Genomic DNA, 24,142 nt, shown 5'->3' on the forward strand with positions numbered 1-24,142 from the left:
CTCAGCATAGCTGCGTCCCACATTGCCGGAGTCGACAACATAAGAACATAAGAAAATGCCATACTGGGTCAGACCAAGGGTCCATCAAGCCCAGCATCCTGTTTCCAACAGTGGCCAATCCAGGCCATAAGAACCTGGCAAGTACCCAAAAACTAAGTCTATTCCATGTAACCATTGCTAATGGCAGTGGCTATTCTCTAAGTGAACTTAATAGCAGGTAATGGACTTCTCCTCCAAGAACTTATCCAATCCTTTTTTAAACACAGCTATACTAACTGCACGAACCACATTCTCTGGCAACAAATTCCAGAGTTTAATTGTGCGTTGAGTAAAAAAGAACTTTCTCCGATTAGTTTTAAATGTGCCCCATGCTAACTTCATGGAGTGTCCTCTAGTCTTTCTACTATCCGAAAGAGTAAATAACCGATTCACATCTACCCATTCTAGACCTCTCATGATTTTAAACACCTCTATCATATCCCCCCTCAGTCGTCTCTTCTCCAAGCTGAAAAGTCCTAACCTCTTTAGTCTTTCCTCATAGGGGAGTTGTTCCATTCCTCTTATCATTTTGGTAGCCCTTCTCTGTACCTTCTCCATCGCAATTATATCTTTTTTGAGATGCAGCGACCAGAATTGTACACAATATTCAAGGTGCGGTCTCACCATGGAGCGATACAGAGGCATTATGACATTTTCCGTTTTATTCATCATTCCTTTTCTAATAATTCCCAACATTCTGTTTGCTTTTTTGACTGCCGCAGCACACTGAACCGACGATTTCAATGTGTTATCCACTATGACACCTAGATCTCTTTCTTGGGTTGTAGCACCTAATATGGAACCCAACATCGTGTAATTATAGCAAGGGTTATTTTTCCCTATATGCATCACCTTGCACTTATCCACATTAAATTTCATCTGCCATTTGGATGCCCAATTTTCCAGTCTCACAAGGTCTTCCTGCAATTTATCACAATCTGCTTGTGTTTTAACTACTCTGAACAATTTTGTGTCATCTGCAAATTTGATTATCTCACTCGTCGTATTTCTTTCCAGATCATTTATAAATATATTGAACAGTAAGGGTCCCAATACAGATCCCTGAGGCACTGTCCACTCCCTTCCACTGAGAAAATTGCCCATTTAATCCTACTCTCTGTTTCCTGTCTTTTAGCCAGTTTGCAATCCACGAAAGGACATCGCCACCTATCCCATGACTTTTTACTTTTCCTAGAAGCCTCTCATGAGGAACTTTGTCAAACGCCTTCTGAAAATCCAAGTATACTATATCTACCGGTTCACCTTTATCCACATGTTTATTAACTCCTTCAAAAAAGTGAAGCAGATTTGTGAGGCAAGACTTGCCCTGGGTAAAGCCATGCTGACTTTGTTCCATTAAACCATGTCTTTCTATATGTTCTGTGATTTTGATGTTTAGAACACTTTCCACTATTTTTCCTGGCACTGAAGTCAGGCTAACCGGTCTGTAGTTTCCCGGATCGCCCCTGGAGCCCTTTTTAAATATTGGGGTTACATTTGCTATCCTCCAGTCTTCAGGTACAATGGATGATTTTAATGATAAGTTACAAATTTTTACTAATAGGTCTGAAATTTCATTTTTTAGTTCCTTCAGAACTCTGGGGTGTATACCATCCGGTCCAGGTGATTTACTACTCTTCAGTTTGTCAATCAGGCCTACCACATCTTGTAGGTTCACCGTGATTTGATTCAGTCCATCTGAATCATTACCCATGAAAACCTTCTCCATTACGGGTACCTCCCCAACATCCTCTTCAGTAAACACCGAAGCAAAGAAATCATTTAATCTTTCCGCGATGGCTTTATCTTCTCTAAGTGCCCCTTTAACCCCTCGATCATCTAATGGTCCAACTGACTCCCTCACAGGCTTTCTGCTTCGGATATATTTAAAAAAGTTTTTACTGTGAGTTTTTGCCTCTACAGCCAACTTCTTTTCAAATTCTCTCTTAGCCTGTCTTATCAATGTCTTACATTTAACTTGCCAAGGTTTATGCTTTATCCTATTTTCTTCTGTTGGATCCTTCTTCCAATTTTTGAATGAAGATCTTTTGGCTAAAATAGCTTCTTTCACCTCCCCTTTTAACCATGCCGGTAATCGTTTTGCCTTCTTTCCACCTTTCTTAATGTGTGGAATACATCTGGACTGTGCTTCTAGAATGGTATTTTTTAACAATGACCACGCCTCTTGGACATTTTTTACTTTTGTAGCTGCTCCTTTCAGTTTTTTTCTAACAATTTTTCTCATTTTATCAAAGTTTCCCTTTTGAAAGTTTAGCACGAGAGCCTTGGATTTGCACACTGTTCCTTTTCCAGTCATTAAATCAAATTTGATCATATTATGATCACTATTGCCAAGCGGCCCCACCACCGTTACCTCTCTCACCAAGTCCTGTGCTCCACTGAGAATTAGATCTAAAATTGCTCCCTCTCTCGTCGGTTCCTGAACCAATTGCTCCATAAAGCTATCATTTATTCCATCCAGGAACGTTATCTCTCTAGCCTGACCCGATGATACATTTACCCAATGTATATTGGGGTAATTGAAGTCTCCCATTATTACTGCACTACCAATTTGGTTAGCTTCCCTAATTTCTCTTAGCATTTCACTGTCCATCTCACCATCTTGACCAGGTGGACGGTAGTATACCCCTATAACTGTAGTCTTCCCTGATACACAAGGGATTTCTACCCATAAAGATTCAATTTTGTATTTAGTCTCATGCAGGATGTTTATCCTGTTGGACTCTATGCCATCCCGGACATAAAGCGCCACACCTCCTCCCGACTGCTCCTCTCTGTCATTGTGATATAATTTGTACCCCGGTATAGCACTGTCCCATTGGTTATCCTCTTTCCACCATGTCTCTGAGATGCCAATTAAGTCTATGTCATCATTCACTGCTATACATTCTAATTCTCCCATCTTACTTCTTAGACTTCTGGCATTAGCATACAAACATTTCAAAGTTTGTTTTTTGTTTGTATTTTTATTCTGCTTTTTAATTGATAGGGATAAGTTAGAATTTTTTAGCTCAGGTGAGTTTTTAGTTACAGGCACTTGGACTACTTTTCTAATTATTGGAACCTCACTGTCGGGATGCCCTAATTCTAATGCATCATTAGTATCCTTTAAAGATACATCTCTCCGAACCATGCGCTGCTGAGTGACTGTCGGCTTTCCCCTTTGTTCTAGTTTAAAAGCTGCTCTATCTCTTTTTTAAAGGTTAGCGCCAGCAGTCTGGTTCCACCCTGGTTAAGGTGGAGCCCATCCCTTCGGAAGAGACTCCCCCTTCCCCAAAAGGTTCCCCAGTTCCTAACAACAATCACGCGGATTTTCTAAGTCGGCATCTTCTCGATTCCGGAGAGTGGGAGTTGGCAGACAGGACCTTTCAGATCATTTGCGACAGATGGGGCACTCCATACCTGGATCTGATGGCGACATTCGTGAACACCAAGGCTCCGCGTTTCTTTGCCCGTCGCAGGGAAACGGGAGCAGAGGGCGTAGATGCCCTGGTTCTGCCCTGGCTGACCTACTGTATGTGTTTTCCCCTTGGCCTCTAATAGGCAGGGTGCTCAGACGGATAGAGACTCATCCAGCAGACATGATCTTAGTGGCTCCCGAGTGGCCGCATCGCCCATGGTTTGTGGACCTAGTCAATCTGGCAGTGGAAGGCCCTCTGAGGTTTCCGTCTCTTCCGAACCTTCTTCATCAGGGACCCGTCTGTTTCGACCAGGTCGATTGCTTCTGTCTAGTGGCTTGGCTTTTGAGAGGAGGCATCTAAAGGACAAAGGTTATTCGGACGTGGTGGTAACCGCTCTGTTGCGTTCACAGAAGACTTCCACCTCTCTTTCCCATGTTCGTGTGTGGAAGGTGTTTGAGTCATGGTGTGTAGACCGGGGAATTATGCCCATGCGGGCGTCCATTCCTGACATCTTGGCTTTTCTACAAGCAGGTTTAGCTAAAGGTCTGTCCTGTAGTTCCTTAAAGGTACAGGTAGCAGCTCTTGGATCTCTGCGTGGGTCCATTCAAGGCACAGTCTTAGCAGCGCATCCTGATGTCTCTCATTTCTTACGGGGGGGTGAAACATTTGCGACCCCTGGTGAGTTCGCCATGTCCTTCTTGGAATCTTAACTTGGTCCTTAGGGCTTTGTGTTCGGCACCGTTTGAGCCCTTGCAGTGAGCTACATTAAAAGACTTCATGTTGAAAGTGGTGTTTTTGGTGGCAATTTAATCCGCTCGGAGGGTATCCGAGCTGCAAGCCCTGTCGTGCAGAGAGCTGTTCTTGCGGATTTCGGATTCGGGGTGTCTCTGCGAATGGTTCCTTCTTTTCTTCCAAATGTGGTTTCTGCTTTTCATCTGAATCAGTCGGTGGAGCTTCCGTCCTTTTCTGATCTGGATAGGTCGGATCCGTCTTCCAAGGATTTGCGGAAGTTGGATGTTCGGGCGTTGCTGTGTTATCTTGAAGTAACGAATAGTTTTCGAGTCTCGGATCACCTCTTTGTTCTTTGGAGTGGTCCCAAGAAGGGTAACATGGCATCCAAAACCACGATTGCCTGGTGGCTAAAGGAGACGATACTCTGCATATTTACTTCACGGTAAGCCTTTGCCTGTGGGGATTCGGGCACATTCGACAAGAGCGCAAGCGGCTTCCTGGGTGGAATGCCAGCAGATTTCTCCACAGGAGATTTGTCGAGTGGCCACATGGACATCATTGCATACATTTGCAAGACATTACTGGCTGGGTGTGCAGGCTCCGGATGTGGACTGTTTCGGTTCAGGCGTGCTGCGTGCGGGCCTCTCCGGATCCCAACCCCATTAGGTAAGCTCTGGTACATCTCAGGAGTCTGGACTGATCCGGGTACGTATAGGGAAATGAAAATTGGTTCTTACCTGATAATTTTCGTTCCTGTAGTACCACAGATCAGTCTAGAGTCCCGTCCTCGGTGGATACTGCGGCAGTTAATGCATAGATATCATGGAGAGTCCGCGCGTTCTAATTTTTGCTTTCTGCTGATTTGCAGTTTGGTCTTGGTTCCCCAGTTTTCGGGGGTTTGGGTCACAGTTGAGGTTAGTGATCCGGTTCTGGTTGTGGTTCCTATCTATAGTTAGTTTGTTGAGACATACTGCTTTGATACTGAGTAATACTAGCAGACTGTGGGTGGCACCTGGGTATATATGGCAGAGTCTGGCACAGCTTTCTCTGTCTCCATCTGCTGGTGGGGAGGCAAAACCCAGGAGTCTGGACTGATCCATGGTACTACAGGAACGAAAATTATCAGGTAAGAACCAATTTTCATTTCTTTTTCGTATGATAAACAAAGTGATAAAGCAAGGGCTCAAAATTACCGCAAAACAATCTGAACAAAAAAAAAGAGCCTGACACAAAAGTCACACCACCCTTACGACTGATTTGTATATTAAAGTCTGGGTGTCAGCAAGCCAAATAGGTGAGATCTCACAGGGTTCCCGCTGGACTTCTCAGTCATTCACCCATTAAGTTTTAACAATCATTTTTTCTCTTTGCAAGTAAGGGAAAAACAGTAAGTGTTGGCTGAGGGCGAGAGAGAGCAGTAGTGGTGGTGGGAAGAGGAACAAGCACCAGCTGAAGGAAGAGAAAGAGGGAGTCTCAGGTGTCTCTTATTTTCAGCCCTTTCTTGGGCTGACTTTTAATTTCATTTAGTATTTAATGGTTGGTGGTTCTATTACAAACACAGAGGTGAATACAAATTTTAACTGGAAAATTATTGTCACTGGAGCATGCAATGACTCCAGATTTCTGAAAAGCTTTTCTCACAGGACAAGCAGGATGGTAGTCCGTGATTGGGATGGTGTTCCAGGATGGTGTTCCGTGATTGGGCTCCATCATCAGGATGGAGCCCAATCACGGAACACTTTTGTCAAAGTTTCTAGAACTTTGACTGGCACATACTGGGCATGCCCAGCAATGCACTAACCCTGCATCCAGCAGGGGTCCCCCTTCAGTCTTCTTTTTTCCGCGCAGCAGTAGCTACGTGGGTTAAGGAGCTCTCGAGATTCCTGACAGGAATTTTCCTTACGGAACTTCTTTCAAAATTTCAAAAAAAATTCTACCCCATAGGGGTCCCCCTATCGATATCCATACTCCGCGGTTGAAAGGTAAGGTTTTACCCTTGTTACGGTCGAATCCCGTCGAGTTATCCTTTCGGGGCCTACTGGCCATCGACCGCACCACGGCTAAATTTTTGTTGGAGTCATGGCGTCGGGTTTTCATCGGTGCCCCGACTGCACTCGAACAGTGAACATCACTGACCCGCATGGGGTCTGTGTTATGTGTTTGGGGTCCGGCCATGATGTCCTAACTTGCACCAAATGTGCCCAAATGACATTTGAAGGGCCATAAGGCTCGTTTAGAGAAATGGACTTTCTCTTTCAGTCAAAAACCCCGACTCCATCGATAGCTTCAACTTCTTCCGAGCCGGTGCCATCGACCTCTCGCCAGCACCGGGACACTGCTGCTGCCCGACCGGCGTCGACGATTCCAAAGGTGTCGATTGCCTCCTTGCCTCCTCAAGAAAAGGACCTTGGAGATCATCGTGAAAGACGTTGACACCGTCATCACAAGGCTCAGTCCGCCGATCCAGGCAAGCCCTCGGCATCGACGTCGACATAGCCACCGACAAAGAAGCCCCGTCCAGAAAAGGCCCCATCCTCTTCTGTGACTGGGTCACCGAGGTGTTCCCCACCTTCAGTGGTGCCGGGATCCACAATTCCACCTTCACTGTTGGACCCTCCGGCTACGCCAGTGGTGCCTCCTACTCCGGAACCGGGGTTCCACGCCCCAGGTTTCCGCGAGGAATTGGATTGGATGATCCAAGTGGCCATCGGTAAAGCACTTGAAGTGCTTTACCGATGGCCACTTGGATCCAACATCCATCGACGCAGGTACCAGTCCCCGAGCCGGTCACTGATCCGATTCCCATAGCGCTCGCACCACTACTGGGTAGACTGGATGCGTTGATCGGCGCCCATCCATTGATGGAACCGAGAGCATAGGTGGTTCCGCTGCCTTCCACACCGATTCCATTATCATCAGATGATGAGGAAACACCGATACCCATTCCACCGTCTGGGATTTTACCACCAACTTGTCCATCGATGTCACCGGACCCTTCGGTGCCTCCATCGATGCCGTCTGCCTCCTTTGAAGCCATCGGTGCCACCTCCGATGCCACCGATGTATAGGCCTGGTCCTTCAGGATTAGCATCTTTTCTCCCTGCTGGAGATCAGCCCTATGATCCTTGGACCGATGATACATCCCAAGATCCGAGAGACCGTGGCGCAGTTGAAGGACCACTATGAAACACTGCACCAGCTTTCTTCTGTGCTGTCTGAGTTTCCTTCCGCCCCTAAGAGAACTTTCAGTCGTGACTCTAAGCAGCCGGCCTACAAGCCAAGAAAATTTTATCCTCTGGTTTCTAGAGGACACCCTTCCAGACCTTACCAAAAAGGTGAATCCAGGCAGACTCGGCCTCAAAAGTCTCAGCCAGCTTCTCAGCCTGGACCAGCGTCAGGGTTTTGACTCCTTCCTAGAGAGTGTAAGCCAACCTCCTCTTCCATCCATACCGGTCGGCGGTCGACTCTGCCACTTCAACAGCGTTTGGCATACAGTCACCACAGACCAGTGGGTACGTGCAGTAGTCACTCAGGGTTACCACCTAAATTTCCTGACTGTTCCAGCGGACTCTCCACCTCGGCTGACGTTGGGGACGTCCGACCATTCTCCCTTGCTCGAACAGGAGGTCTCATCCCTCCTCAAATCCCAAGCAATAGAACCAGTGCCCCTCTCCCAGCAGGGGCAAGGGTTTTATTCCAGGTATTTTCTAATACCAAAAAAGTCAGGTGGCGTACACCCGATATTGGACCTCCACGCCCTAAACACATTTTTGCAGAGAGAAAAATTCAAAATGGTAACCTTGGGCTCTCTACTTCCTCTTCTACAAAGAGGAGATTGGCTATGCTCTCTAGATCTCCGTCGCTTACACACACATCTCAATTCCATCTCATCGCAAGTACCTGCGATTCCTAGTCGGCCCTCGTCACTACCATGACCGTGTACTCCCATTCGGCCTAGCGTCCGCTCCACGAGTATTCACTAAGTGCCTGGTGGTGGTCGCAGCCTTCCTCAGGAATCAGAGTGTGCATGTCTACCCTTATCTCGATTGTTTGATAAGGGCTCCGACTCAGCAGGGCGTACTAGCCTCCCTGCATCTCACTATCCACACCCTGATCTCCTTAGGGTTTCTAATCAACTATCCCAAGTCCAAGATAGTTCCATCCCAAACCCTATCCTTTATAGGGGCCGACCTAAACACTATACAGGCGAAAGCCTTCCTCCCCCAGGATCGCGCTTTCACCATAGCATCTCTGGCGCATCACCTACAGACTCGAGTATCTTCAACTGCTCGTCACTTCCTCATACTGCTGGGTCACATGGTGTCCTCGGTGCATGTCACTCCGATGGCTCGCCTAGCCATGAGAGTGATGCAGTGGACCTTAAAATACCAGTGGATTCAAGCTTGTCAGCCAATGTCCAGCATTATCCAGGTTACCAAACAGCTCCGTCTGTCACTAGCCTGGTGGATACACCACTCCAATCTCATTCAAGGCTTTCCATTTCAGGCTCCAGAACCTCAGATTAGGTTAACAACAGACGCATCCAACCTCGGGTGGGGTGCACATGTAGTCGACCTGCAGACTCAGGGAACCTGGTCTCCAGAGGAAACCAAACACCAGATAAATTTCCTGGAGTTACGGGTGATCAGATATGCCCTCAAGACTTTTCAGGATTGCCTATCAAACAAAGCCATCCTGATTCAAACCGACAATCAGGTTGCGATATGGTACATCATCAAACAAGGGGGAACTGGCTCCTACCTCCTGTGTCAGGAAGCTGTACAGATATGGGCATGGGCCCTTTCCTGCTCGATGTACCTCAAAGCAACCTACTTGCCGGGAATGGACAATCTTTTGGCGGACAAGCTGAGTCGCACTTTCCATCCGCACGAGTGGTCTCTCAACCCCACAGTAGCAGACATGATATTCCAACGCTGGGGTTACCCTTGCATAGACCTCTTTGCGTCTGTCCACAACCACAAAGTAGACAACTTCTGCTCTCTCATTCACAGTCACCACTTGCAACCAAGAGATGCCTTCACCCTCTCCTGGGCCAGCAGTCTCCTTTATGCGTACCCTCCACTTCCTCTCATTTCAGACTCTCGTGAAGCTCCAGCAGGACAAGGGATTAATGATCCTGATAGCTCCCCACTGGCCATGCCAGGTGTGATTTCCAATCCTCCAGGACCTATCAGTACGCCGGCACATTCCTCTGGGGAAGGATCCCCTTCTGATAACTCAGAACGAAGGATACCTGTGTCACCCCAACCTCCAGGCTCTTTCTCTGACAGCCTGGATGTTGAAAGGTTAATACTCCAATCTCTTAACCTTTCAGAGTCGGTATCCCGAGTCCTGGTGGCTTCATGAAAGCCTTCAACGAGAAGGTCTTATCGCTCTAAATGGAAGAGTTTTACAGTCTGGTGCACTTCCATGTCCATAGACCCCTTCGCTTGTTCCACTGTGAGGTTCCTGGACTATCTCTGGCACCTGTCAGAGTTAGGCCTAAAAACTTCCTCTATCAGGGTACATGTTAGTGCAGTGTCTGCACACCATAAGGGTATAGGAAATGTCTCCATTTCAACACAACCTTTAGTATCACATTTCATGAGAGGCTTGCTCCATTTAAAACCTCCACTGCGCCCTCCTGCCCCTGCTTGGGACCTTAATGTGGTTTTGGGACGGCTCATGAAACCTCTGTTTGAGCCTCTCCACTCTTGTGATCTTCGTTATCTCACGTGGAAAGTAGTTTTCCTTCTCACTATCACATCCACACGCAGAGTTAGTGAATTGCAGGCATTAGTTACCTACCCACCTTACACTAAAATTCTGCATGATAGGGTGGTCCTCCATACTCACCCTAAATTTTTACCGAAGGTATTATCGGAATTTCATATTAACCAATCTATTATCCTACCTACCTTTTTTCCCATGCCCCATGCAAACCCAGTAGAACAGGCTCTGCATTCCTTGGACTGCAAACGTGCTCTAGCCTTCTATCTAGACCGCACGTCAGCTCACAGGAAATCCACTCAATTGTTTGTTTCTTTAGATACCATCAAGTTGGGAAATCCTGTGGGAAAGCAGAACCTCTACTCCTGGTTAGCGGACTGCATTTCTTTTTCCTACCAGCAAGCAGGCATTCCGCTGCAAGACCGTGTAAAAGCACACTCTATCAGGGCCATGGCAACATCAGTAGCGCACCTCCGTTCGGTGCCGCTTGTTGATATTTGTAAGGCTGCTACCGGGAGTTCTCTCCATACCTTCGCAGCCTATTATTGCTTAGATAAGGCTGGCAGACAGGATTCCATCTTTGGCCAGTCTATTCTACGCAACTTGTTTTCAGTTTAACTTCCCAACATCCTTCCACCGACCCGTTCAGGATGCCCTCCTAACCAAATTTCCACCCCTGTTTTTGTGTCTGTTGCACGTCTTTGGGTGCATTTGGTGCTTTGCATCCTGTTTGTCCTGTGAGAAAGCATAGTTGCTTACCTGTAACAGGTGTTCTCACAGGACAGCAGGATGTTAGTCCTCACGAAACCCGCCCGCCACCCCGTGGGGTTGGGTTCATTTACGTTTTCTTATTTTATTTTTGCATGTACTTTTTACTATAAGTCGAGAATGAAGGGGGACCCCTGCTGGATGCAGGGTTGATGCATTGCTGGGCATGCCCAGTAGGTGCCAGTCAAAGTTCTAGAAGCTTTGACAAAAGTGTTCCGTGATTGGGCTCCATCCTGATGATGTCACCATATGTGAGGACTAACATCCTGCTGTCCTGTGAGGACACCTGTTACAGGTAAGCAACTCTGCTTTCCTTTTCTCTCAAGACAGGCGTGTTTTACATGGGCTTATTATGCACCAATGGGAAGAACAATTTTTAAAAAGCCATGTACCCAAGCAAATAAGCTGTCTGAAAACTGCACATCTTCCCCCCACCCCCGGGTAAAAGTACACACTGGGATTAACAATGTGCATACTTTTACCCATGGGAAAAGCGGGTGGCAGCAACAGGCATAATTCTGCATTTTCAAAACTATGCATGTTTTCCCCAGGAAAATAGAAACTACTCTTGCTTTAGGTACGGTAATTTTCAAATGGAAAATATGCATAGGGAAAAGTACCTGTGGACTTTGCAACTACCCACATAGGGGCGGATTTTAAAAGGGTTATGCGCGCCGAGCTTATTTTGCATAGGCCTGGCGACGCGCAAGCCCCGTGATGCGCGTATGTCCCGGGGCTTGAAAAAAGGGGCGGGACGGTCCGGGGGTGGGGTGGGGGCGAGACTGAGGCCTCCGGCACAGTGGTTGTGCCAGGGGATCATGCACCGGCACTTGGCCGGCGCGCGCAACCTACGCCTGCCCAGAGGCAGGCATAAATAAAAAAAAAAATAAAGGTGGGGGGGGAGATTTAGGTAGGGCTGGGGGGGCGGGGAAGGTGGGGAGGGGGGCGGAAGGAAAGTTCCCTCCAAGGCCGCTCCGATTTCGGAGTGGCTCGGAGGGAACGGAGAAAGCGATCGGGGCTCCCCTAGGTCTCGGCGTGCACAAGTGTGCACCCCCTTGCGCGCACTGACCCTGGATTTTATAACATGCGTGCGGCTGTGCACGCATGTTATAAAATCGGGCATAGATTTGTGCACGCCGGGTTGCGCGCACAAATCTACACCCACGCGTAGGTATGAAAATCTGGCCCACAGTTTTTTTATAATTGCCCCAATAATGATTAAGGGGAAGATGTGGCCTAGTAGAGCACTAGGCTATGAACTGTGGAATCTAGTCGTCCAACCCTACTTATTCCACTGCCACTCTTTATGACCTTGGGCAAGTCAATTTGTCTTCCATTGCCTTAGCTTCCCACTTAGATAGTAAGCTCTTCTGGGGAAAGGACCTGAATTCTAATAATGCTGTAAGCTATCTTGAACATTTGAAAAGGTGGGCTAAAAATCTAAACTTAGAATGTAATTTTTATTGCAGGTACTGAAGGCCATATTTTAAGGTTCAATGGAGGATTCAGCAAAGATCAACTGGATTGGCTAGACAGAGTTCTTACTTTTTCAGATGAAAGCAAAGAAAAAGTTGTAGTATTTGGTAGGTTTATATTTTGCATTTGTACCCCTGAATTAAAGGGAAACACTTGGGCTTAAAATTCAGAGCCCATCCTGGGGGGCCAATACCTGGATTATTATCCATCAGGAGATGATACCTGCTGTGGAGCTGAATGATAAATTTTAGATCCTAGTCTTATCTGGCTAGGCTTGAAAAGGCTCCATTTTGTGCTGGAAATGACCACTTGGTATTCTCTTCAAGTCTTCTATGATCTGTTCAGCAGCAGATTTCTTTCTACTTCATTCGAACAAATTACATACAGATGGGGGCTGGCCCAGTTTCAGTGCTCTATAGTAAAGTTTAGAGACTCTGGTCTCAATTTTAAGCTGGTTGGGGATACTGTAGAGACTGTAGATACTGTAGAGACAGTATCTCACCCTCCATAATGGAGGGTGAGATACTGCTATGCAACAATTAGGTCTCACCATAGCAAAACAGGGGATAGAGCAGTGTTAAGAGCTGAATAAATGCTAGGATTAAGGTAGGAATAGGTATTACTAGTAGTAAAACCACCAGTGGTAGTAAAAAGAAGGTAATGCCTCTGAACAGGTCATTAGTGAGACCTCAGCTGGAGTATTGTGTCCGATTCTGGAGGTCATATTGCCAAAAGACCAGGCTAGAGAATGGCTACTAAAAGGTGCCTTGTGAAATGAGACTTGAGGACCTAAATCTGTAAACCCTAGAAAAGAGGACGTAGATATGATGAAACAGTCAAATACCTTAAAGGCACAAATCACACACAAGAAATATTTTTCAATGAAAACGTTTTAGACAAAGAGTCATGGGATGAAGCACAAAGGGTGTTGACTCAGCAGTAACATAAGGAATGTGCATCCTGTGCAAGAATGCCTTAAATATATTTAACTCTCCTGCGGATGGGCTAATTCTGTGGTATAGGCCCACACAGCTGTGGTGTAAGTGACTTGAGACTAGGTTTTCTATACATTGGAGCTGGCGAGGACTGGGTGCTGTGGAGGCAATGAATCTGAGGAAGGAAGGAACATAAAATGGATGATGGCCATAAGAGTGGCATTGAGTAGAAATATGCATTCAAACGAATTCTGAGTCATTTCCTTTTGGTTTTATTTTGTGCTACTTCCAAACAGCACACCGAGAGGGCCATTTTCAACTCCATATACCTGGGTAAATAGACTGTCTGAAACTTGCCCACCCTATATGTGGATAAAAGTATGCATGGGGATCAACAATGTGTGTGCATTTGCCCATGAGAAAAGAGGAGGAGGGCTCAGAGATGAGTTTAGGTTAGGGGCCGCAATAATACTCCAGAGTTTTGCTTTTTCAACATTTAAAGGTGAATTTTAAAACCCGTGTGTAGGCGCACATGCGCGCATGTCAGCCTGTGCTCAAGTGGGTGCACGCTGCAATGCTGCTTTTACCGCGCAAGTGAGATTTTAAAAGGAGCACATGCCGACACCATTGCCACTAAAACCAGTTCATTCCCAATTCGTCCAGTTGAGACAGGTCTTCCAAACCCCCTTATTTAATAGCCTTCCTTCTCCCCAGTTAGCCTTGACCCTTAAAACCCCGCTGCCTATTTTTATTTAATCTTTTCACTTTACATGACAGCCATAGCAGAAGTAAAGTTATGCAGCAGGGGGGCCTTGGTGCATGTCCCGCCCAGACTACACCCAGCCCCTTTTTCAAAACTTCCAAGATGTGTACACTGTGGAAGATACACGAGTATCTCACTGGATTTTAAAATGCACGCCTAACATAATCACGCATCCCTTAATTGATGCGCATGTCGGGCTTTTAAAATTCACCTTTGTGTATTATTTAGAAGAGAAGAAGTATCTACAGAAAATGCCAGAGTTGTTTGGGCATTTCCTCGCTAAGTAGTTTTCCCTTTGAGAATGGGTAAAAGAACTTGTGCATTTTGCAATTGTGCAGGCTGTTTTGAAAATTGCCCCCAAATTTATTGGGATGGTCCCAAAAAACAACATGGAAGCTGATCCGCTGCAGCTGGAAAGCCAACAAACCAGAAGTGGATCAGTGTCAGCCAAAGAAGATTTTATTAATCATAAGATAGACCGCCCGACTCGGGCCGAGTTTCGCCCGTAAACAGGGGCTGCTTCAGGGGCTGTATCATTCAGAATTGTCTGTGGAATGATTAGTCGATCAGAAAATGGTTGTAGCCAGTAATTCTTTTTCAGGAGAGCAGTGCACAACTCCAACTCCTCTAATGTAGAATCTAGCAGCACTACATCAGATGCCATTCAGGTATACTGGATCTCTGCAGATTATTCAGGCATTTCCTCCCTAGGCAGTTTTCCCTTTGAGAATGAGTAAAATACTTGCGCATTTTGCAGTTGTACGGGCTGTTTTGAAAATTGCCCCCAAATTTATTGTGCACTATTTGCATATAACAAGTATAAAATGAAAAAAAAAAAAAGTTCTTATTTCACAATGACATGGAAACTTCGTTTTAAATGGTTGCACATCTCTGAACCTGAGAATATGTCTTAAAGGGAGCCTCTTGGACAATGGTGTTACCTATGCCACCAGGGCATGTCTGGTTGTGGGGTGCTTATAAAGGGAAAAATATAATTATTTTTTTTCCCCCCCATAGGTCATGTTCCTATTCATCCAGAGAGCAAGAAGCATGGTTGCCTTGCTTGGAATTACAGAAACGCGCTAGCAGTGTTACAGTCCCACAAATGTGTGGTGTGCTACCTGGCAGGACATGATCATGATGGGGGCTATTGCTTGGACTCTCATGGCATACATCATGTTACTTTCGAAGGCCTTGTGGAGTCCCCACCTGGCAGCCATGCATTTGGGACTATGTATGTATATGAGGATAGAATGATTTTACATGGAAGAGGAAGAACAAAGAGCAGAGTGCTCCACTACAGTAGGGATCAGTAAATGGAAATTGCTGAAGGAACATTAAATATAATAATTCATTAGTTTAAAACTAAGTGAAAAATCAAATTTTCAAATAGTTCTGATTCTTTCACCCAGAGTCTCCACTCTAAAAAAAAGTATACACTAGAGGAATGTCACAGGTGAGCCATGAGGTGCATTGGAATAGATTTGTGTGACAGTTTGGCTAGGACCTATTCTTGGGTTCAACTCCTTATCCTAACTGATAAAGCTATATCTAGTTTTTCTACAACAGGGCTTGTTAAACCTGTCCTGGAGACCCCACAGCCAGTCGGGTTTTCAAGATATTCACACTGAATATGCATGATATAAATTTGCATATACTAAGTCTACACTGCATGCTAATTTATCTCTTGCATATTCACTTTGGATATCCTGAAAACGCGACTCGCTGTGGAGTCCCCAGAACAGGTTTGGGAAGCCTTGTTCTATAACAACCCTTTCACCCAGTTGTACGCATTCATTTTCACATATCTAGTTTGATTTCTGTTTTCACTTACTTTTAAATTAATAAATACAATTTTACTTTATTTCCTGTCACTCCAAAGGAAGTCCGGGTCAGGGTACATCAAATACATACATAATTTGATAAAACATACAATAGAAACAGGAGGACAAAATAGCTCGACCATGTTTGTTGCATAAAACCTCTTGACATTCCTTCAAGATGGATGGTAATAGAGCAAAAGGAACTGTGGATCACCGAAATGCTTCAGAAAACAAATACATTTGCTGAAATGGTTTGCTTTTTACGTGAGCTGTGACATCGGAAGGGAATTCCATAAGTTGAGACCACAGACAGAAGGAGCACTCGCACATCACTGATAGACAGGCCAACTTTGGAGAGAGGCTGCAGGGTTTTTTGTGGTAGGCCTGAATATAAAGCATTGCAATAATTTATACTGTGGAGAATTAAGGCCTGAAGGACGGTGCGAGGGTTTGTTGGTTCAATCAGCGGTTTCAGGTGACACAGCATTTTTAGTTTAAAAAATAAGCTCTTAGCCTTAATTTGAGAGACCATAGATAATTTGGGGTCAGTGATTACACCTAGGTCACAAACAGCTTGAGACAGTAAGACAGTGTTACTATCAAATTGAAATGAGGGGGAATTGAGAAAGGAGGCGGTGGATGACTAAGAATAAGGATCGCTGTTTTCCTCAAATTTAGAGATAATTTATTAATATTAAGCCAAGACCTGATGGATTGAAGACGGAGGGAATCAAATTGACCTGTGGATATCCAGGAGTACCTTTAAAGGGGAAAAAAAATGTATGTCAACTACATAAATCTTATATGTAATATCTAGCTGGATGAGTAAATGACAAGGTGGCAGGGGTGTAAGGTATTTGTTAAAGAGTGCAGCTGAAACGGTTGAACTTTGGGGTACCCCGGATGTAATTGGGTACCATGATGAGGCTAAACCATTGAGTTTGATCTGTTGAAAGCGGTTGTTGATGTATGAAGAAATCCAGGAAAACACTGGGCCAGCTATTCCAATCTCCAAAAAGCAAAATAGTGTGATTCAGGGTATCGACAGCTGCAGAAATATCTAATAGGATTAGCAAGTAGCGTGTATAACAACATTATATTAAAATATGCTTTGAATATAAAACACATCTTGTGGCACAGCTGGACATATAGCTGCAGAAGAAAGCCATAAACCCTAAACGTTAATTGCATTAATATAAAGTGCCTTATAAAAATCTTCACACACTTGAACATTTTTCACATTCTGCTGTATAAAAAATGCAAATCAAAATGCATTAAAAAAGGCATTTAGTTCACTGATCTACACAACATACTCTACATGTTCATCGTGAAAGAACAATTGTAAAAATATACCAAAAGTAATTAAGAATACTGCAAAAAGAAAGTCATGGTTGCATAAATCTTCAAACCCTTTCTTATAGCAAAGTCAAATTAGCTTTGTTTAAAACAATTGCCTTAATAAGGCCCAGAAGTTAAATTAAAGTCCACCTGTGTCCAGTCACAGTAGTTGATTGAGCTGATTCTAATACTCCTGGAAATAGGAATCAATTATTTCTGTAGTATGAAGTGAATTTGAAGCAAAGGCCAAAACATGCCACACAAAGAGCTGCAGAAAGAACTAGAGGATAATGTTACTGATTGGGGAAAGGCTGTAAGAGAATTTCATTTTGTTTGAATATCCCTAAGGGGACTGTCAAGCCTATTATTATAAAGTGGAAACAATCTGGCACCACCAAAACACTGCACAGCTAACAAATATCAGAGATGACCATCATACTAGGCTTCCTCGTAAGGGCTTTCGCCTATTCAACTCGGCCTTATAAATAATCATAGGTCATATTGATGAAACTAATTTTTTTTAAATATTTTTTCTTATGCAATTAAAACTCGCAAAATCATAGGCTGTGTTCAGCCCAAAATCATATTATGCTTTGTGCAAATCCATCATTAGAAATTTCAACTTATCTTGAACACTTCGATGTGTGAATGAAATAAGTTGAAATTTCTAATGATGGATTTGCACAAAGCATAATATGATTTTGGGCTGAACACAGCCTATGATTTTGCGAGTTTTAATTGCATAAGAAAAAATATTTAAAAAAAATTAGTTTCATCAATATGACCTATGATTATTTATAAGGCCGAGTTGAATAGGCGAAAGCCCTTACGAGGAAGCCTAGTATGATGGTCATCTCTGATATTTGTTAGCTGTGCAGCGTCTATAATATCCTGTTTAAGGTGAAGAGCACTGGGTTATTTTTTACTACTGGTTCATTCCCAATACTTTTCGTCCATAATTTTAAGTCCTACTCTATTGAATCTGAGGTTACCACCAAAACACTGCCATGATCAGGCCTTCCCTTCAAAGTCAGTAGTCATGGGTTAAGGAAACTGCTGCAGAAGGTCACAATGAGGTCTAAGATTGCTTAGTGCCAGTCTGCCATGGAGCTGGGACAGGGGAGAAGATTCACCTTTCAGCAGGACTGTGATCCGAAGCACAAAGCAAAAGCAACAATGAAGTGGCTCAGCAAGAAGAAAATGAATGTCCTCAAAAGGCTCAGGCATGAATCTAATGGAAAGTGAGGCAAGACTTGACGATTGCAGTCCACAGACGATCAACTTTAAAGAGCTTGCGCTCTTCTGCCAAGCAGAATGGGCAAACACTGCACCATCCCACTGTGCAAAGTTGGTAGACAGTTGCCCTAAATGAAGGAGGCAGGCTGTGCGGCTCAGCGCACACAGGCTGCCGATTTTGGGCAGCCTTGCGCGCGCCGACCCCAGATTTTAACAGATACTTTATTTATTTATTTATTTATTTATTTTATTTATTTATACAATTTTTGTATACCATTGCACAGTGCAGTTCCATCGCTACGGTTAACATAAATAAGAGATAAAAAATATAAAATTTAAAACTCAATTCAAAATATTAACCTATTAAAATATTACAATTATAAAATCTTAGACATATTACAATCAGTTATAAAAACTTAAACTAAAACCGGAATGTAATATTAACCTAATATTCTAGAACTATATGGCTCTCAAACTCCTTCCTTGATTTCACTCTCGAATGCCTGACAAAACAACCATGTTTTTAATTCCTTCCTGAACTTCTTTCTCACTTGCTGAAGCCTTAATTCGGTTGGCAACTGATTCCACAGTCTGGGTCCTGCGACTGACAATGAGCGATCTCTAACCTCGCTCAAATGAGCGGACCTTATGTCTGGTATTATTAACAGCGCTTTATTTGCTGATCTTAATTCTCTTTGAGGAATGTGTAGTCTGATAATTGTGTTTAACCAGTCATTTCACCATAAAGTACTTTATAAATGATACACAATGTTTTGTATTTTATACGTTGTTGGACAGGTAGCCAATATAACTCCTTTAACACTGGGGTAATATGATCACTCTTTCGGGTATTTGTTAAGATACGCGCAGCGGTGTTTTGTAAAACTTGCAGTGGGCTTAATGTAGAATTTGGTAAACCTAGTAAAGTGGAGTTACAATAGTCCAACCCTGTAAACAACATTGCTTGTAAAATTGTTCTGAAATTCTCTACAGATATAAATGGTTTTAGGCGTTTTAACATCATTAGCTTTGTAAATCCATCTTTCACCTTTTTCATAATATGTGCTTTCATATTTAATTCAGAGTCAATAACTAGCCCTAAATTTCTAGTCGTGTCCGCTATTTTAAAATTTGTTATTGCTGAAACTGATTACCCTCTTCTCAGAGCTCATGTTTTTCCTTTCTAAAATGATAAAAACTGATTTCTCAACATTTAAATAAGCTTCATTTGCGTTAGTAATTGACTAATTATATTCAGATACATCTCAGCTAATTTATAAGTTTCATCAAGATTGTTCACAATCGGTATTAAAAACTGAATATCATCAGCATAAATAAAATATTTTAATCCTAATCCTGATAAAACATGACACAGCAGGAGCAAATAAATGTTATAAAGTGTGGCAGACAAGGCCGAGCCTTGTGGTACTCCTGTCGTAAGTTTTACTTTTTCCGAGATGTTATTCCCAATTTTTACTGAAAAAGTTCTATCATTTAAAAATGAGATGAACCATTTTAATGTTCCATCAGATATGCCAATTTCTTGTAGTCTCGTTATTAAAATTTTATGGTCCACCGTGTCAAAGGCGGCTGACAAATCCAACAATACCAAAAAAAAAATTGTTTACCCACATCAAGTCCTCTCAGGACTGTATCAGTCAAGGACAGCAGCAATGTCTCAGTGCTAAAATATTTCCTGAATCTGTGCTGCTCAGTCAAGGGGGTGTGACTTATGCAATCAAGACTTTGATTTGTTTTGTTTTTTTTACTTATAAATAATGCAGCACAAGAAACACTACCCAAAATGACAATATCTTAATATAGCTTATCAAGAAAGTATAGTAAGAACAAAACAATCTGTAATTAGAAGCTTGCAATATATTACACTTATTCAATATAAAAAACAAGCACCACCATCGTGGCTAACAAACACAATACTCACATCCAGCCAGTCATACACCATTCATACTATTTACCATAACCTGTATGCACCAGATTAGAATACACTAAATCCAGTTAACCAAAGAGCACTTTTTTTAGCTTATATTTAAAGGCTGAAGGCAGGATAAAATAAAAAGCCTCCCATGCTTTAACATATTATTATTAAAATTGTATATATTGCTTGTAAAGCATGTTAAGGGGGCATACATTAAAAACAAAAGAGGATAAAAAAAAAGATCAAACAGACAAGGGGAATATAATAAAACTAAATTAAAATCACAATCAGTCATTCGAGTCTGAGTACAGAGGAAGTGATGGTCCATCAGCAATCAAATTCCAGAAAGGCCAGAGATGCGTATAATAGGATCCCTTTCCCCTTATGTTATTTGTAAACCACCAAAAATAAAAATATAACTCATAACTTTGTCTCAGTGGCAAGTGATTATCACGAAGGAATAAACAAGTAAAACAGGGTAGATAAGATGTGGATGTTATAAAGAAGATTTAGATATAAAGCGAAAGGACACTTTTTAACTGTTAATGGTCATGAAATGTTTAATAGAGACATAGCACTTGTTTGTAAAAGAGAATTATATGTTATTTACTCAGGAACACATTTACAAACCAAAATATTTTTGGGCTGCTTATATAATTTAAGACTAATATTTCTTATATCTAAATGTATTCTATTGTAATTATGGGTTTATATCAAATATATATTCATTCAAAATAAAATACACAAATTTGAGGCAGTAGTGTGTGTCTCTAGTATTGTAAAGTTGGGACTCTTACAAGAGATGTTTTCTCCAATCAGATCACAGGTCACTCAAAGGTTTAATATCAGAATATAATGCTTATTCTATTCCACTTCATCCAGTCAGACCAGTCCAGACAAGTGGGTTTTGCTCACCAACCAGCAGATGAAGAAAGGATCAACAGGTTAGCTGCTGCCACCCCTTATATGCATCTATGCTGACACCAGCCTGCCAGTATTCTCGGTCTCCTGCAGATGGTAGGCAAGCATCCCATGCTATGGACTACGGTTTGGTAGGTTGAAAAGGAAAAGGTTAGAGAGGCTCCTGAAGTGAAAGATTAACTCTCTCTCAGTTGAGCAGGATCCTTGGGCTTTATAGCAAAAAGAAAAAAAGAGGGGGAATTACACATTTCTGCTCCTGAGGAGTCAGCCTTGGGATCCTTCCCTCAGTGGAGTGAGCCAGGACCAGGGGGCTTCCAGGTGATCTTGTTTGGTTCGACTCCTTTGCTGTCTTCCCTATTTGTTCTTTGTGTGACTCCTCCTGAGATTTCTCCTTTAAAAGTTTGGGCTGTTTCTGTTTGCAAGCAGCAATAAAGTGTAAAAAAAATAAAGGAGACCTTGCTGTTCAGTGGCCGGAACTTACTGCGACAGAAGGAGAACAGCTCTTTCTCCTAGGATAAGCAGGATGGTGGTCCTCACATGTAGGTGACATCATCCGATGGAGCCCGGCAAGGAAAACTTTTGACAAAGTTTTTAGTATTAGTTTCTAGAAACTTTGACCAACAGACTGAGCATGCCCAGCCTGCTGCTATCCACACGTCCACGCAAGGTCCCCCCTTCAGACTCGCAACATAGCAAAAATACTGCACGAGAAAAATAACATAACAAACCGAAGGTGAACCCAACATCGTGAGGAGGTGGATGGGATTCCTGAGGACTAATATCCTGCTGTCCTAGGAGAACACCTGTTACAGGTAAGCAACTGCGCTTTCTCCTAGGACAAGCAGGATGGTAGTCCTCACATGTGGGTGATTACAGAGCTCCAGACTGCCCCATGTGATCAGAGGGACCCACAGTAGCCGAACAAGGTGCCAACGGGCATAACACAACTGCGGTGCTGTGAGGAAAACAGGCAGTCTGGTCCCACAGAGAGCACAATGAAAACAGTTGGGTTCAGGACTGGAATAGATTGCGGAGGACAGACTGGCCAAAAGTGCTGTCCTGGCAACCATCCCTGTCAAGACAGTAGTGAGCCACGAATGTGTGGAGAAAACTCCAGGTCACGGTCCTGCAGATTTCGGCGACAGGGACCGCATGCAGATGAGCCACTGATGCAGCCATAGCCCGCACAGAGTGAGTCTTCACCCTGCCAGCCAGCTGGAGGCCTGCCTGCTCGTAGCAGAAGGCAATGCAATTCGCTAGCCAGTTGGATAGGGTCTGCTTCCCCACTGCTGCTCCCAGCCTGTTGGTGTCAAAAGACACAAAGAGCTGGGTAGACTGCCTATGGCTCGCTGTACGATCCAAGTAGAAAGTGAGCGCCCGCTTGCAGTCCAGGGTGTGAAGAGCACGTTCCCCCGGGTGAGAATGAAGCTGTGGGAAGAAAGTGGGAAGGATCATTGACTGGTTAATGTGGAAAGCAGTCACCACCTGTGGCAGAAATTTTGGATGTGTGCGCAGCTGCTTCGGTTGCAGTAGGGCAAGCCTCTCTCTCATTAGATTGCTTCTTTACCCAGGGCCGCTATCTGTAAGAAATTGTTTTAAGTGCCTTTAAACATTTTGTATGGGGCAAGGAATGAGCCAAAGGTCTGCTTCGGCTCTTCCAGTGCCTTTGATCTTCAGAGGGATATAGGGCCGGATTTTAAAAGGGAATTGCGCACTGGGCCTATTTTAAAAAGGCCAGGCGACGCGTGTAAAGCCTCGGGAAGCGCGTAAGTCCCGGGGCTTACAAAAAGGGGCGGGGTCAGGCTCCCGGCACAGTGGCCATATTTGCCGTTGTGCTGGGGATCGCACGCCGGCAGTCGGCCAGCACGTGCAACTTCAGCCCCAGGGCTGAAGTAAGTTTGGAGATAAAAAAAAAAGGAAAAGGTAGGAGGGAAAGGGCTGGGGAGGTAAGGGAAGGTGGGGTGGGGGGGGGTAGGGAAGTTCCCTCCGAGGCCGATTTCGGAGCGGCCTGGGAGGGAACGGGGGAAGGCTGCGCGGCTCGGCGCACACAAGGCGCACAATTGTGCACCCCCTTTCGGGTGTACATGTGCGCGCACCGGGTAGCTTTTAGATGTCCGGTTTTCCAGCCTCGCAAGGTCCTTCTGCAATTTATAACCATCCACTTGTGATTTGACTTCTCTGAATAATTTTGTGTCATCTGTAAATTTGATCACCTCACTCATCGTACCTCTTTCCAGATCATTTATAAATATATTAAAAAGTGCTAGTCCAAATACAGATCCCTGAGGCACTCCACTGAGAAAAATGACCATTTAGTCCTACTCTCTGTTTTCATTTATTTATATTAACCTTTAAAGCCTGCAATTACAGCATATTTTTGTGGCTGAATTTCATTTTATATTCTCTACTGTTATTTTTAATGTTTTTAATGTTTTTATTTGTAAACCCCCTTGAACTAAAAGCAGTATGTGTAGGCTAGAAATGTTTTAAATAAAATTAGTAAATTTTTAACCAGCTTGCAATCCACAAAAAGACATTGCCTCTTATCTCATTAATTTTCTTAGCAGTCTCTCATAAGGATCTTTGTCAAAACCCCTTCTGAAAATCCAAATACACTACATCTACTGGCTCACCTTTATCCACATGTATATTAACCTCATAGACCTACAGAGATCCTAAATTGCAGGACTAGAACTACATGACTCAGATATCAAATGCTTTCTATATTCAGATGATGTGTTCATTCTATCTCCTACCCCAGAAGGTCTACAAAACAACCTAAACCTACTAGCGATCAACTGTTAATCATGGGCCCTACATTGAACCTTGAAAAAACATAAATTATGATTTTCCAGAAAAGGCCAAAAAAGTCTCCAAAACAAATTAAAACTCTTTCTAAATAATTAAGAATATAGCCTAGCCTATACTATACTTAGCTTGTGAATAAATGCATCTAGAAATTTTAAATTGGCTATAAAGATACTAGAAGAAAAAGCCCTAAGATCCTTAAATGCACGATGAAA

The 24,142-nt window shown here is 43.6% G+C and overlaps 1 protein-coding gene across 4 annotated transcripts in view; it reads left to right on the forward strand.

The window, feature by feature from the left end:
• ADPRM (ADP-ribose/CDP-alcohol diphosphatase, manganese dependent) overlaps positions 1-17,499 on the forward strand; it is a 58,693-nt gene extending 41,194 nt beyond the window's left edge. For all 4 annotated transcript variants that reach the window (XM_029600244.1, XM_029600243.1, XM_029600245.1 and 1 more), the window contains 2 exons: positions 12,161-12,274; positions 14,883-17,499. In XM_029600244.1, the coding sequence (XP_029456104.1) occupies positions 12,161-12,274; positions 14,883-15,181 (413 nt within the window). In that variant the 3' untranslated portion in view covers positions 15,182-17,499. The remainder of the gene's footprint in view (positions 1-12,160; positions 12,275-14,882) is intronic.
• The last annotated feature ends 6,643 nt before the right edge of the window (positions 17,500-24,142 follow it).

The sequence above is a fragment of the Rhinatrema bivittatum genome, chromosome 4 (assembly GCF_901001135.1).
Source record: "Rhinatrema bivittatum chromosome 4, aRhiBiv1.1, whole genome shotgun sequence".
Lineage (NCBI taxonomy): Eukaryota > Metazoa > Chordata > Amphibia > Gymnophiona > Rhinatrematidae > Rhinatrema > Rhinatrema bivittatum.